The sequence below is a fragment of the Dreissena polymorpha genome, chromosome 3 (assembly GCF_020536995.1).
Source record: "Dreissena polymorpha isolate Duluth1 chromosome 3, UMN_Dpol_1.0, whole genome shotgun sequence".
Taxonomy (NCBI): domain Eukaryota; kingdom Metazoa; phylum Mollusca; class Bivalvia; order Myida; family Dreissenidae; genus Dreissena; species Dreissena polymorpha.
The window spans coordinates 1,301,336-1,318,393 of record NC_068357.1 but is presented as its reverse complement, the minus strand read 5'-3'; the positions used below and the strand labels follow the sequence as shown (position 1 = coordinate 1,318,393).

The following is a 17,058-nucleotide window of genomic DNA, read 5'->3' as shown; positions in this document are numbered from 1 at the left end:
GCCTTCATATAAGAGCCTTATCCTTGGTAGAAGGCAGATTTTATTCTTCCGCATTTAACACATTTTCGGTTATTGCATATAAATAACCATTAGCTATCTGAATCAGAGCAGCGGCAACATGTAGCAAGATATGGACACTTCCCCCACTAGTCGTTTCTCCATTGCCATGACAGCGATAGAATTTGCCCGGGCGAACGGGGCAGGGTCTTATGTCCAGATGTTGTTGTTTCATTCAACGCATAACTCATAATAACAGAACTTTATATTATAAAAGTGAGATTGACCATCCGCAGAAAACCGTCAGCTGGTGGCCCAAAGAGCTCAATCCATTCTATCTGTGTAACTTCTTAATTACAGAGGAATGCATGAAAAAAAGTACAGTTAAACATGCAATACATTTTCTGGTGTCTGACGGTGGCAGGACCTGGTACACAACAACTAGTTGAATGACCACCTAGTGAGGACAGAGATAAGTGTCTTAAAATGAGGTGTGCAAAAATGTGCATCTTCTTGCAAAGAGAGTAAGTTGGTACTTCTCCACTGGTCTGGCTTTCCCGGGTATTGTTGATTTGTGCCAATTCAAACGTTACAGTACACGAAGTAGACACGGGTACATTCATTTCAACGCAGACTGTACCGGGTGTATGCTACCATGTACTAACAAGCTGAAGTAAAGATGGGTCCAGATAAAAGAAGATCTTAGGAAAATGTTGCCCCAGGGTGTTCACAAGCTTTATCAATAATGTTACATAGTGACCTAGTTTTTAATTTCAACTAACAACGTTTTGAATTTTTCGATGTATTGTTAGAAAACACGTTCGGACCATATTTTTAACCACTTTGCAATATGTGTGGCCACAAAAATGTTCACAAGCTTTCTTTTTATTTTCACCTCGTAGCCCATTTTTGACCCTAGCCTACTTGGTACAGTTTAACACAAGGCCTATATATAATTGTGACGAATGTTCTGAAAAAGTTGCATGAACTGTGGAGTCAAATGAGTCAAGCTAAATGTTTAAAGACGCACGATGAAAAACGGACAAAAGGTATTCACAAAACCGAGGAAACCATAACACTAAATTATTGTATCCATTGACTCGATCCGACTTAAAACTACGGTGTGTAAAATACATTTTAGCTGTCAGGGTAATATCAAAGACACAATTATGAAAGTAAATCACCGAAATAGGATTCGAACATTTACAAAAAAGGACATGATGAAATCCCGCAAGTTTTGGGGCGTTCAAAACGACTTTTACCAAATTACAATGACAATGCAAGCTGAAGACAAACATAAAACCAAAGCTATGCATAGCGGGTGCCAACGCTCGGCTATGGGTGCAGATTTGAATAAATGAAAGCTTGTGAGAAGAAAAGGAAGAGAGGACAGTTTGACCTTTGACATAGTGACCCAAAAATGGGTGTGACGTGTAGAACTCATCAATGTGCATCTACATATGAAGTTTCAAAGTTGTAGGTAGAAGCACTTTGATTTTAGAGTCTATGTTAAATTTTTACATTAGAAGTCAGAGTGATTTTGACCTTTGACCTAGTGACCCAAACATGGGTGTGGCGTGTGGGTTCATGAAGGTGCATCTACATATAAAGTTTCAAAATTGTATGTGGAAGCCCTTTGAATTTAGAGCCTATATTTAAGTTTTAAATTAGAGGTCACAGTGACCATTGACCTAGTGACCAAAAAATGAGTGTGGTGTGTATCACTCATCAAGGTGAAGCTACATATCAAGTTTTATAGGTGGAAGCACTTTGATTTTAGAGCAATGTTCAGGTTTTAGCACGACTCGGACGGCGGACGGCAGACGCCGGATGGCGGACGACGAGCTGGCTATGACAGTACCTCGGGTTTTCTCCGAAAACAGCCGACCATATCACTGACATGATAAAAAAGAAAACAAAATAAAATACCGTTAAACAATTTCCTCATAATAACTGTTCAACAATATTCTATTTTCTGCGTTGTTATCGCTGTTTAAAGATTTATTGATGAATCCCTGAATAAACACAATTAGCGAAATTAAACAAGAGCGTCAAACCCTTGGCCACTCAGCTAAAACAAAAAATAACTGCACTTTCTGGGCAGCTTTTGCAAGATGTTTTTACCCATTTCACGACTTTGGGCAAGATAGTTTTAACAATAATTTTCTGAACAAGTTTCATGATACTTGGGCTGAACATGTGACTTATAGAGTGTTGGCAATGTTTTGCTGTAGCAATGTAAGGAAAACTGCAGCACTCCTGGGCCCCATTTTAACGGAATGGAACCATTTTTTTTAACTCTGCCGGGCAATAGAACAAATGTTGTGAATAAGTTTAATGACATAATTCAAAAACTGCAAAGTTAACAGTGTAAATGAATTAAATTTCATTTGCTCGCCACCTGGAGGCATTGTTAACAAACGAAAAATAACCATTTCCAACAAGGCTTAGAACTTATGGAAAATTGTCCAGAAAAAACTGTGAGTGAAGAATGTAAGAAAAACTTTCAATATAACCTTTTAATGAAAACTACCGGCCATGTTTTTCTACGGACCAGAACCGAATTTACCTATATCATTAAAGCAAATGATCTAAGCAAGTTTCGCGATGATTTGAACAAAAATGTTTTAACATGGTTATCACAAGTCATATAGGAATAAATGTCTCGCCCAAAGTTACAATGTATAGCAATGGGCCGGAATATGTTTTCAAACATGGCCGATATACTAGAATAAATATTTCGAGCAAGTTCAATGATGAGTTCACGAACAATCTTACTGTTTGAGTGTTAACAAGGTTTCACTTAAGCTAGATAAGGAAAACACAACCCAGCCCCCCTCTGGCCGCAATTTTCTTCAATGGATCAGAACGATTGTCGAACTCGGGCAAAACATCATTAGAACATGCGTTCTGTTTAATGAATATTAGACTAAAGTACGACTTCTTAAGCGTTAACTAAGTTTACTTTGACCTATTGACATAGTGTTTGACTCCAAATAACCCAGTTTCGAACTCTGACGACATATTAATGGCACACATGTTCTGATCAAGTTTAATTAAGATTTAATAATAAAAATCGCATCTAGAGTTCAAAAAAAAAATAACATATTTACGAAAGAGAACGGAGGACGATCGGTGGGCGAAAGATAATTATAAAAGCTAAAAGTAAGCGTCACAATAGATCTAGCTAATCTGTTACAATTTTGTCCGAATGTATAAACTTAGAAATGTTCCATAATATTGTTTTAAATTGGCGTATTTGTATTACCTGCTGTATTTATTGACCAACAGTGCCCGTGTTAAATATATCATTTTTAAATAAATACCTTCAAACTGTTCATATCAGACTGAACTCCTTGTCGTTCGGCGACAACATTATGTTTAACACTACATACCATGTGTAATTATATTGTGAATAATTATCAACTTTTAATTATTTAAATACAATACAATATAGTTTTACCTTTAAGCCATTGTGCCATTCCTTCTAGACGTAATTTTTTGAGCTTGCGGGGCGACAACAGGTTTAACTCAAAATGTGATTAAGGCTATCCATGGGCAAGTAAACACGGTATATGCAATGACTTGACATTGGCGGTGTTTATAGATCAGAAGCGATTTAAATATCGTATGTTGTTTATAACAATAAACATTATATATACAGTGTTAACAAGATTTCGCTTAAGCCGTTAAAGAAAAACTGCCACGCCCCCAGGTGAATATGTTATTTTTTTGTGCAATGGCACGGATTGATTTGATTAAATAGGCCGATATACTATTAGAACAAATGATATGAACACGTTAAATGATGATTGGACGAAAATGTATTAACAAGGTTTCACTTAAACTAGATAATGAAAATGAAACAGCCTCATCCCATTGGCCGCCATTATTTTTAATGCACCTGAACCAGTTTCGTACTTTGCCGATGCATCATTAGAACAAATGTCCTGATTGGAAGAGATTAAACTAAACATAAGAATTCTAGAGAGTTAACATTGTTCTTTTATTTGACCTAGTGACCTAAAGTTTGACCCGATATGACCCAGTTTCGTAATCTGACGCGAAATCAATGGGACAAATGTTCTGTTAATGTTTTTGAAGAGTTAAGTGCGTGTTACGTGCGTAAATGTCGACGAAATACAAATGATGAACACCATATGATCATAAAATCTCGACACGAGCAAGGTATGCGCAACAAAAAGGTGAGCTAACAAATTAGTTAAAATTAGTTAGTTTAGCTCGATTGAATTGGATTATTAAAGCTTATTAAAACGCTCTTTAGTCCGTTTTCTTGATGGAGCTATTACTTAATGTGTTTTGGGGAGATGTAAAGAACGCTCCCACATTGGGAATCGAACCCGTGAAAGAGTTAAAGAGCTCACAAATTAGTGTCATATCAGATGTTGTTGAGATGTTGTTCGAAAACGAACGAATGAATGAACAAAAAAGGGATTTAAAATGTCAACCACACATGAATGCGCTCTCTTGCAGTCGATAATATTTAAAACATATTAGACTAAATGTTTCACATCCACTATTAATGAAGATTAAATTAAAAATGTATAATAAATGTGTATCATATATCTTAATACATTATATATTACAATCAATTCTAACACGGCACGCGACTTGTTTTCTATAAACAAAGAAGGAAATCAAGTGTGGGTTATTCTGCAATAAATTATGGGCGGAGCTTAATGTTTCGAAAATAGTTCCGAATAAATAAAGAAAATATTGCAGTGAAATGCACGTGCTAAATCCCGCTCTAAAAGAAATGTAATAAATGAAGCATATTTATAAATGTAATGAAACAACAAATTGTATATTTGGTGATAAGTGACATAACCACGCCTACAAACAATGTTATTTGTTAAGAAACATAATTAAGAAAATATTTATAGCATGTCAGCTTTTCAGTAGCATCAACAAACGTGACGTCATTTACAATTGTTGTTCTTAATGAAAGTGATGTCATTTGCAAAATATTTATGAATGTTAACGACGCCATCTGTTTGTACAATTCAATGACGTCACTAAAAAGTGAACTTTGTACTAAGAAGGGCGGAGTGTTGGAAAATATAGTTCACGTCCAAAAGCTTGAACCAAATCAATAAGAATCGTATAAGAATCGAAATAATATTTTTCTATGATGGTTTGTTGTAGAATAACTCACAGTAAGGAGTATAGATGCTTCGCACTCGTGATTTAATTCCTACGCATCTATACTCCTTACTGTTGGTTATTCGACAACAAACCATGATATAAAAATATTATTTCTTAAACAAGACATGTTTAATAATCCTATATTTTTTGTATTAAAACTGCAATTTTCAGTGAAATGTTTCCTTACTGCCGATCATATTAGAAATATTAATTAAGAAGTTGGTATTAACTTTGCTGGTCTACTCGCAACGTAAGCAAGGTGATGCACATGATAAATTCCAATTAATTAAACCAACAGTATCCATATTGAAACATGTAAAACAAGTATGTACTTACAAACCATTTATATCAGACTGAACTCCATGTCGATTTAATTACCAATTTTTGTTAAAAACATCATACAATTGGTAACTATATGCTGAATATTAACGTTCATTTAGTTTTAGTTATAACATATAAAATACTTTACCTGTAAGATATATGTAATCTCCGTTTAGACGCAATCTTTTCAGCTTGTGGCACGACGCCAGGTTTAACACAAAATGAGATTTAGGCTCGCCACGTGCGAATGAAGGCAGCTTTCCTAAAATTGCCAACACGCGTGTGTTGATATGCAATGACTGGATATTGGAGGCGGTTGCAGACAAGACACGATGTGAATATCGAATGTTGTTGTCATCAATGGAAACGTGACTGAGTTTCGGCAATATGGTATTTTGTTTGCCGGCTTCTGCCTCTCTGATTCCAGTCTCAGTGATATTCTGAAGCTCACAAGGCCAATGGTCGCAAAATCTGCAACTAGCAACGTGATATTCGTCCATCAAACCGGACAATGCATTCGCAGCAATGGTGTTCATCCCACACAGGAATATGAACACTTGAGATAAATCAAGATAAGAATCATTGTAGCGTTTCAGATATCCGGCCACAACGTCATCAATGACGTATGTATTGCATGCAATATAATATGCTGCGAGAAATTCCTGAATAGTTTTGTGAATGAATGAGTTCGAGCTTCCAGTCCTATTTTTATCTTTCCTGTTTGTTAATATTCCTGCCTTGAGAGCGAATGTCTTACATAGTGTGAACTCTTCCCCAGAAAAGTAGTTCGATAATGCCATGTCACTAAAAACAATAGATGTTTCTCTTTCACATGAGAAGAGCAATTTACAAGCTGCAACAGCAAGCTTATCTAAGAGTTCAATGTTTGGCTGTAGGTAACTTGTGTTAGAAAAACAATCTACAGGTGAAGGGTTTGAATTATTAAAATAACCAGTTGTACTGGTGGTCTTTTTACAAAGACTTTCAAGCAAAGAAGTGTATAATGCACATAAGGAATATTCTTTCGAATGTTCCTCCTCTTTCATCGTGTCGACCCACGTGCAGATGACCAGTGTGTACAACATCGGTGAGGATGATAACGATTTAAGCTCCCGTTTATTAACAAAATTTTGAAATTCCTTGACTGTGTTGTCCAGATCCTTAGTGTCGTCAATTATGCAACCGAGTATATTTGCACAAAATATATCCGGATCGCTTACACCCTGAATCTCCATCAGAATGTCGATTTGAGAATTCTTGATTCGTCCATCAGCCAGTTTCCATGGTCGAGCTGTTGTGAGAACCGTGACTTTGTCTTTCCGCAATCCTGTCATAGAAGGTTCAGCTAGGTTACAAAAATCAGGAGCCACCCATTCATCAAGGCCATCCCGAACTACGAGGCATTGTTCAGTTTCTATAATTGTTTTTAAAAGTGTGTACACACCATCAAGATCATCTTCAGAGTACATTTGATCAACGAGCTGGTCTTTAATCATCTGACTTATATCCTTCTGTCCCCGCACATTTCTCAACGAGATGAAAAATAGGAACTTGAATGTTTGAATTGTCATCAAGTCATTAAACGCTGTATTTTTATTCGGAGCAGTCAATAAATGCTGATTTATATGGCACCAATCATGAACTAACTTAGCTGCAAAAGTTGACTTTCCTGAGCCGGGTTCGCCTTGTATATAAATGCGTCTATTTGAATGATCGTGTTTGTAAAACATCTCTTTGTAAAAATTTACTGGTTCCTCTATTTTGCGTGAACCATCGTTCTTAATGTCGATTCGATGTATTTTAGGCGTTGCATATATGTCTTTTATAGGCTTATCAAGACTCTCATCCAAAATTGAAAGAGGCACAAAGCTAGAGTTGTCATTGTAATGTTCAATCAAACGTCGACGGAGATCTGAAATAAAGAAAAGCAGGGTTTGTTCTGACAAAAGTTGCGTTGCATGCTCTTTTATTAAGGTATAAGTGTATGCACGACTAAAATGAAGTGGGTCTTAGGCCCTACATGTAGGTGGCTCATCTGATTTTGGGAACTGAAACGTATTGGCAAATTGCGTGATGCTTCCCAAACCATTTTGTAATTTGGACGAGATATCACGAGCACAAAATGTGTTAGCAAGTTGCATTTCTACTGGACAATAGATGTGTACACAATACTTTACTATTGCAACATGAAGAAACGTGCACACCCTGATGGCCATATTTATTAACTGATTTACACTTGACAATACCGGTCATCAGGATATGCATCCAACGGCCAGTGTTTGTCACGCCGAAAGCCATTTTTACCCGTGTGATGTGGTCATGAGGCAGTCATTTCGAGGTGAGCAAGTAAAAATCAAATCAATATTCCTGTTGTCTCTTACCACTTACGTCATAGAGTATTTTTGTGGATAAAGAATCTGAATTCAGTTTTTGCATTTCATATGATATATGCGGCCCACGTTGATAAAACAAATACTAGGGAGTTGAGGTTTGTTTTCCTGGAATAATTAGAAAATCCATAAAATAAATTGTATCCCCAGAAACAAAACCTTTAAACGTATTTATCACTAACTAAATAACAGCTTAGTACTTACAACATTGAGGTTATAATTACACAAATATATAGTGATTTGAAAATAACATTTTTAGATCATTCTTTTAATGCACTTTCTAGCGTACGTCAATTTTACATTCAATCGGAATAACATATAACGGAATATCAATTTGAGGTAAACGCAAGTTTTAAACTTAAGAGGAGCGAATCAAGTTTGCGAAACTGTCTAATTCTGGAAAAGTGCGCTTTTGATTGAAAGTAAGTAATGTGTTGGGCGTGCGCAAGTGCAGTTGTGGTTAAGCATAAGTTTAAAATAATTGTCGGGTGTGAGTTGAATGGGATTGTACATTTGAAGCGTCCAAAATGTAGTAGAAAACATGTGGGTCAAACATGGGTCACTTCCATTGACTGACCGCTTTACATATGTTGGACTGTATACGTATTTTATCGGGAACCAGTCACCCAGGGCGATCCAAGTGTGGGTAGTGAACAAGAATATTATACAACATGCACAAATATTAACCTGCACCCTTGCGATTTCAGACAATTTTTTTTCTAAAGTATTCACTGTACACATATAACAGAAACAATATAAATGTAGCCTCATGTTGGGGCCATTTTTCAACAGGGAAATGATTTGAACAAAATTGTAGGGGAAAACCATACGAAATTTTAGAGAAGAGAAAATCATTAGCAATATAAATCTATTTAAATGGAGGCATGGTCATTTAGGCCATTTATGTATCACGTTTTGTTTGTTCCAAAATATGAATATAATGTTATTTATAAGCAACTAAAAGTACAATACAAATTCCATTATACCTTCACAGGATTGCTCATAGTTTGATTCGACAGGCTTTCGAGAATGTTCATCAAGTGCAATTTTAAGTTGTTCAGTGTGCTCATCCAGTTTCACTACACATGCTCCAGTGTGCTCATCAAGTTGCTGTTTACATGTGTCCTTGTGCTCCTTGAGATCATTCATATATCGTTGAATGGACTCCCTTATCTCGTGAAGAGTCTTCTCAGTTAAGTTTTCAGCTTCCTTCAGTTTATCTTGGACAGCGCCCAGTAAATGCATTATTTCTTCTGTGGTTATCTTCAATATGTCGTTTTGTAGCTGTATTGGAGAAAGAGTACATTGGACATACATTCATCACATCCTTTCCATTTAAGAACTGAACCATAAATTGACTATTTAGATTTTTATGCTTATTTAACAAATATATGATTCGTGCTCTTAATTTCATTGTCCAATATAACATCAACATCATATAAATGTATTATAGAAGCCTGATATGCTTATCTTCAGCTAAATAGTAAAGAACGTTTGTGGTGTAGCTTAATAACACATGAAAGTGATTCATCCTCTTTCTGAGGAATAACAAATATACATCGATACGATTTGTCATTTAACAATATATATTACTTTTGCTAATTTGTTTACAGCCTCCTGTGATGCGACGTCATGTGCAAGACACGTTGGGTCAGTCAGCAGGTTAGTCAGTGTTGTGAAGATGACCTGGAGATCTGCGTCTGTAAGTTTACACTGAGACGAGTGACGAACAGTCCTGCCAATGTCACGCGCCTAAAATTATCAAAAATCCATGTATGAAATCAATTCTTGCCTTATGTGTTTGCGTTAACCTTTTAAAATAGGGTATAGCATGCAATGTGCAATATTAAAAATGTAATTATTTAATCGCGATTACCACATAACACTGTGTGTACTTGCTCATGCGTTATCATTAATATAAGACGGCTACATTTATTAAGGTGACATCTGTGATACGTGCATTATTTATGTCCAGCATCTGAACACTTTAAACACTATTTTTTAAATGCATTATCTGCACTTTAACCTTCTATGTAACACTTATGCTGTCGTGTGATGTATGCGTTCGGTATATAAAATAAAGTTGTTTAGTATTGTAAAATGATAATCGTGTTTAATAATACAATTGTTAGTATGAATAAGAATTGTTGTTACATTGCATTATTATTATTGTTCTTGTTTTCTTTCATTTTACGTGTTGCAGGTATAATGTCCTAAAATTAGAACGTGTCCCATAGTGGAATATTGTTCGGATACAAGTCTCTTATTTAATTGAAGACACAAGGCTCAAAGTAGTTTTAACTTGCTTAAATATTCAAACTAAGATAAAATGTTCAATATCTTCAATATAAATAACGGTCTAAATTATTTTATAGCCAAATCCTCCCTAACAACTGACTAGTTCGTGATTTTATGCATCTTAAATACTAATAATATAGCCGGAAAGTGACAGACATAACGGAAATGTGACACTTGTATTGCGTCGCAATTTAGCATATCCAAAGACTATCTGATTTGCTCACACAATCAAAATGTCTGCCTGTGCTCTAATTAAGAGGAACTAAAACGAAATTAATTCATGGCGACGACATTTATTTACATTATAACCTCCGAGGGAAGGAAATAGTAAAGTTAAAAATATTAATCGTCGGTAATGCGAAAAACCTCTACTCTAACCTAATTTTCCGAAATTTGAAATAAACTTATTTTTATAGAAAATAAGAAACTACTTTTGTATTATACTGCAGAACATTTAATGATAATAGTTCTATGTATAAGTAAACTACAGCTTTTTCAGAGACGTGACGAATACCCTCACATGCCGCATTGACACAATATTTTGCACGTTGTCTCCACAAAAAACAGCGGACACCATGCGAAATGTTTAAAACGCACTAAGTTACCCCGTGACCTGGTTTATGACCCGGCATGGCCCATGTTCGAACTTGACCTACACATCATCTAGATACAACTTCTGACCAATTGTGTTGAAGATCTGATGAAGACTACTTGAAGTAGAGAGCGGACACCATGCCGAATGTGTAAAACGTACTAAGTGACCCCGTGACCTAGTTTTTGATCTGGCATGGCCCATGTTCGAACTTGGCCTTAAGATCATCTAGATACAACTTGAAAAAGTTTGGTGAAGATCGGATGAAAACTACTTGAATTAGAGAGCGGACAACATGCTGAATGGTCAGAACTCACTAGTTTTGGGCCCGTCATGGCCCATGTTCAAACTTGACCTAGACATCATTTAGATACAATTTGTGACCAAGTTTGGTGAAAATCGGATGAAAACTACTTGAATTGGAGAGCGGACGCCATTCTCAATGTTTAAAACGTACTAATTGACCCGAGACCTAGTTTTTGACCACACATGACCCATTTTCGAACTCGACCTAAACATCATCTAGATACAACATCTGACCAAGTTTGGTGAAGATCCGATGAAAACAACTTGAAATACAGAGCGGACACTTAATACGGACCGACTGACAGACAGACCGACACAACAAGTTTACTCCTGTATACACCCCCCTTAACTTCGCTTGTGGGGGTATAATAATATATATTCTATATCTTAATTTTGTAAATATAGTTGTATATGTTCTGTGAGAATGATTTCTACATTAAATTAAATATGACGATTCTGTACTATGATGGTAATTTCTATATAATTCAATATACATTTCATGACAGTAATTTTGATTTAATTTAATAACAATAATCTTTTTTACGAAAATAATTTAGTACTAATAATTGTATCCATGAATATTTTATATAATTAACAAGTGTGTCCTATACAATTCAATCCTAACAAAACTAACAATTGTATTGACAATCGTGTGACAATTTAGCCTAACCAGTTTTAGGACTTTTGTATTATTTGGAATAAATGGCAATGCATCTAAGATTCAAATTTCCTGTATAGAATACCAATAGTTTTTTTGCCAGGCATATTTTGCCGCGACGCATCGCAAATTTGAAGTCACATGCCTATTTTCAAAAGCAAAAGCCACCGCGCGCCCTTATTGATAACGATCTTAATTGCCTCTTGAAATCAAATAATTAGTAAGGATAAATGAAATTCGCGTGTCCATTAATGATGGGGAATACGTTTAAGATACAAACGTCTTTGCAAACTGGAGTTCAGTCTACCCTAAATCTAAAATCATTTAACAAGATTAGTATTGATATGTTGTGGATCTGTGTATAACCAGAAGAATATGTATTTTCTTCTGTATTATGTTTGCCACTTTTAAATGGCATGGACGTGAAATGGATGATATTGAAAACATCAAAAATTTTAATAAAATTCGGTTTAATATACACACAAAAACAACATGAACATTTAGGCGGGTATGTTATAATAATTAATATAAACCCCTAACCTGTCACCAACCCGTAAAATGTACCGCTGGCATGTACAGGTTTCGTTCTTTTGTGAATTAACCGCGCGTTAATATGCCATTTTTAAATATACATCCCCAGGCTCCCAAGCCCTTCTAGGTACAACACTAACAGACGGATGACGGGCATCACGGTATCCTACAACGTCCCATGAGCACTATGTGCTCATGTGAACTTATATGAGACGTGGAACAGAAAAAAGGTTAATTAAATAAAATTTAATACGTTTGATACCTTTGTCAGTAAACACGGAGGATTGTTTTTTCCTGGAGCTATGGGGAACGAAAACTTGCTGTCGAAATGTTTACAATTCATCATAAAACTGATGATTCCGTTAAAGTCCGTGTCTTGCACCGAACTCTTTCCAGTATATCCGTCCGGAGGTAAATACGCCTTTGCAATTTGCCAGGGATTTTGTGCCCATTGCTGCGCCCTTGTATTTTTCCACGAAGGACTAGCAAATTTGTGCAGTGTTTTTATTTCGTCAAGAACTTTATTACACACGTTAGTAGGGCATGGTCGAGGTTGCTTTGCCGCGGTATCATGCATAGCGTTACATGAGCTCTTTGCGCCTGGTTTATTGCATATTCCTTTAGTTGGGCATTTCAGTAAGTTAGCGGTGAGACAGCCAATGCACACAGCTGGTGCTTGAACACTTGACCAGACCGCGTTGTATATATTCGCATGTAAAGTTTTAGCCTCGGTCTCCGCAAAGTTATCTAATCCAGACTTTGCAATATCCACAGCAAGCCATGCCTTCAGCCAGTTCGTCCTTTCTTTCTCAGTGAAAACATCGGCCAGACTCGCCATAATGATGATTTACATATCAGAAGAAAATCGTGTTTTATAACGGGTCACATTGTAGCACGAGCATCATCTGTTAAAAGCAAACAACGATTAAAAACGTCATATCGAGTGTTAACAAAGGCATTTAAATCCATATATAATTAGTTGGACCACAGTTGTTCACATATTACACTGATGTTGTTGATTATGAACATTATGATAAAATGCATACGTTGACAACAACAACGAACATGAAGATAATGATTATTCATATTATTATGATGGCGGTGTCGGTCATGATATTGGTGATTATTTTCGTATTAAGTACAACCAACTTTTGTAATACACTCAATAATTGGTTTCTTGAGTTTATTATACAGCATTATAATTTTGTAGCACTTTATAACATACATTTAAAAATGCAGTGCACTTATAAACAAGTGTAATACTGTTATTTATAATCATATTAATACTGTTTATTTCCCCCACTTTCATGGTTTATTTTCCCAATTTAAAAGGCAAAGGCTGTAAAATATAAAGCAAACCAAATGACTGAATTAAGTTGGACATGTTGTTGTTTTGACGATGATGAGACTTTTGGCGGGGATAGTGGTGATTATATTGACAATAAAGGTGCCAATAAGACGAATTCTATGATGATGCTGAATGCATTGACGGTCAATTCATGACTTTTTAATACACAGTTTAGTTGTTGGTTCGTTGACTTAATGTTTGTATCTTATTATATTATATGAGTTTATAATAATATGATGTGTGTTTATCGCGGACAGTTGTTTGTATATTACAGTACGCTCAATCGTCGCGAAATTACCTATCCCGCGGCCCGACACAATTACATTTGGACGGACATGTTTTGTATAAATGTTCGCCCTGTCGACAGGAATTTTTACTTGTTGACGTGCAAGTGCCTTTTCCGGTCATCATATCCCTGCCTTCATAATACAGCACGTGGTACAATAATGTTCCCGTTGTTTTTTTTCCCTTTTTTTACTTTAGTTTTTTTATCATGAACCTACACATTTTCACTATTTTTAAAATATACAAGAAAATGATACATCCTTTCATAATATAACACTTCAACAACAACAACAACAACAACAACAACTAAAATCCTACAAAATCTGGTAGGATTTTCTAGTGGTAGCAGATATAGTATGTGAGAGCATGGAACGACATCTCTGCGCGGAGATTGAGAGCATGCATCACCACTGAATACAGACACCGATAAAACAGTGTTTCGTAATGCTTATTTCGACAAAAGCTCCATACAACTGAAAACACTATCTTTAAGTATATATTTTTAGATAGCATCCAGTCAAAGGCATTAACCACATAATTAATGACTCACACTGTTGAATGACTGCTATGCAAGAAGAGATATAAAACTATTTTAGAATATAAACTTTGGTGTGATACTGAATGAATAAGTGGAGTTTAACCTTTTCATGACACGAGCATAAAACGAAAGTGCGTGATAAGCGATGAGTTAATACATATTAAAAGAAACACCCAGAACACAGAATATACATCACAATACGAAGGTCAAATAGTAATAGGATATGCATTTATTTGAACTAAAAAAATCCGAAAATAAATTTATTTTAATGTTACTCTATCACTGTCATCAGCCGTTTTTTAAAGATGTGATGTCTGACTTTCGCAAAAACGGGTATAATCGGATATATATCTCATTCTGTCGTGTTGTCGACTTTAAATCCCGCAAATACGACTATACAAGAGAACAACCAATATAGCTCCATAATGGGAAAAAGGGCGCCAATATTATCAACATTCCGCTTTTTGCCTTTTTTAATTCTTGTAGCTGAACCTGCCCATGCGGACATTTTTGCACAATCGGCAACCATACAACAGTCATTACAATTGATATATCAATTACTAACAGTTAGCCACTAACATTCACAATGCAATGTTTATAATTATATATAATTTTAAATTTCCAGAAATTTACCTGTAACAAAATGTTCTACAGTTGTGAAGTGGTGTCATGTGATCCCAGAATCATGAAATAGTTGGGTTTCCATAGATCGCGGAAAAACCCATGGAAATTCCTGCAAAAATATAGATAGCACATAGTTACCTTTCTTCATCTCCAATATGACTTATATTGTGCTATATTCAATCGATTTAACCCATTCTTAAAGTAACTTCTTGATTTAACACGACTGTCTCCGATAAAATATTATTCACAAAGTTTTAATAAGTTTAAAGCACATTTAAAATCACGAGATGTGTTAAGTTTCCCTTAAGTTATTGAAACAAGAGCGTGTCACAGTAGTGCCAAATCCCCGCCGAAATATGTTTGACTGTACGACAACATTTGTTTTAGAGAGTAGATTAATATTTGCAAAACATGGCACCTTTGTCATCTATTTATATTTCAAGGATCAATAAGTTATATAGTGTTGGAGTTAAGCTGTAGAGAATAAAATATAGGGAAATGAAAGAAAGGGAGGTAATTGAAAAATAAGACTATAAACAGTGACTGTTCTTGATCACTGTATTTTTCCTTAAACTTATCTATTCATTTTACAGTAAATACTTCAGTGTTCAAATTAAAATATTATTGTAAAATTAGATAAAGCGAGATATTAAACATTGAAAAGCTAAAATATTTACAATGAAATTAAATTAAGTATTATCTAAAATTATAAAATAATTAAATATAAATAATAAAATAATATAAAGGGAGATAATTCAAAAACAACGGCAGAAAGAGTTATGGTTCATGTTCACTGCACTCTTCCAAGTTGCCATCTGCTTATATTTCAAGTTTCAAGTAAATCCCTTCAGTAGATTTAGATTGATGCTCCGGACAAAAATTTGTTATATAATTAAATAAAGGAAGATTTAAAAAAAACTAAGGTAGATATAGTTATGGTTCTTAGTCAATGCATTCCTCCTACTTGTCATCTGATTATATTTCAAGTTTCAAGTAAATCCCTTCAGGTGATTTAGAGTTTTGCTCCGGAAAAATATTACTTTGAAATTAAATAAAGGGAGATAATTCAAAAACTAAGGTAGATAGAGCTATGGTTCTTAGTCACTGCACCTCTCCTATTTGCCATCTGTTTCTATTTCAAGTTTCAAGTACATGCCTTCAGTAGATTAAGAGGTATGCTCTGGACAAATATTTGCTGTTAAATTATATAAAAGGGAGATAATTAAAAAAACTAAGGTACATAGAGTTATGATTCTTGGTCACTGCACTTCTCCTAGTTGCCATATGTTTATATTCTAAGTTTAAAGTAAATACATTGAATAGTTTTGCAGTTATGCGCTGGACAAAGTTTCGGACGGAAGGACGGACGCACAAACGCACAAACGGACGGGACCAATTACTATATCCCCGAAAAAAATTCGGCGTAGATAATAGCCGTGTGTAAACGAGAAGTATTAAACACTGTGCTATTTTTTTTCGAAAAGAAGAATATCAACTGCGTTCTAGTTTGTTCATACTTTGGGTAAAATGATTTGGAATTCACTCAGTGGGCATGCGCATAAAGGAGCTTACTGGGTGTAAGTGAGGTTAGTTGGAACTCACTTTAAAAATGACGTCGTTTTCGTAATTTCAAGCATGGGGTAGTGTTTTCATCCGGTAAGCAACTTTATGAGCATATTTATTTTCAATTAATATGCCCTTTTGGCTTCGGTTTGTGTGCTTCCGTCGGCTTTTTGTTTCAATATCGTAGACGACAAAATAAAAAGTTATTGCATGAAAACTGTCCATAGCGTTTTTGTTCTATTACTTGACCTTCGAGATTATGAATGTACGAATATCATTTCTCTTTTCATACACATTATTTTCGCGTGTTTACAGTTAAATATAACATAACTCCCCCCTTTAAAGAAATTACTTTCTTTTAAGCATATTTTTAGACCCGATTTTCAATGTCAGAATGTTTTGAAGAATTTTTTTATCATAAGATATCAAAAGTTTCCATTT

At 35.2% G+C, this 17,058-nt stretch overlaps 2 protein-coding genes and 1 long non-coding RNA gene across 21 annotated transcripts in view; 1 reads left to right on the top strand and 2 right to left on the bottom strand.

The window, feature by feature from the left end:
• LOC127872720 (uncharacterized) overlaps positions 1-17,058 on the bottom strand; it is a 161,314-nt gene that overhangs the window by 9,674 nt on the left and 134,582 nt on the right. For 6 of the 18 annotated variants that reach the window (XM_052416061.1, XM_052416063.1, XM_052416060.1 and 3 more), the window contains 5 exons: positions 15,064-15,163; positions 12,522-13,164; positions 9,468-9,626; positions 8,861-9,158; positions 5,633-7,396 (listed from right to left, as the gene is read on the bottom strand). The exons of 6 other annotated variants lie outside the window; for them this stretch is intronic. In XM_052416061.1, coding sequence (XP_052272021.1) covers positions 5,633-7,396; positions 8,861-9,158; positions 9,468-9,626; positions 12,522-13,097 — 2,797 coding nt within the window. In that variant the 5' untranslated portion in view covers positions 13,098-13,164; positions 15,064-15,163. The remainder of the gene's footprint in view (positions 1-5,632; positions 7,397-8,860; positions 9,159-9,467; positions 9,627-12,521; positions 13,165-15,063; positions 15,164-17,058) is intronic. 6 more of the 18 variants (XM_052416070.1, XM_052416071.1, XM_052416067.1 and 3 more) reach the window with 2 other exon arrangements.
• The window catches only part of LOC127872735 (uncharacterized), a 131,483-nt gene that overhangs the window by 9,600 nt on the left and 104,825 nt on the right, over positions 1-17,058 (top strand). The window lies entirely within an intron of this gene.
• Positions 1-17,058, bottom strand: part of LOC127872724 (uncharacterized) — a 224,225-nt gene that overhangs the window by 124,166 nt on the left and 83,001 nt on the right. The gene's annotated exons all lie outside the window — the stretch shown is intronic.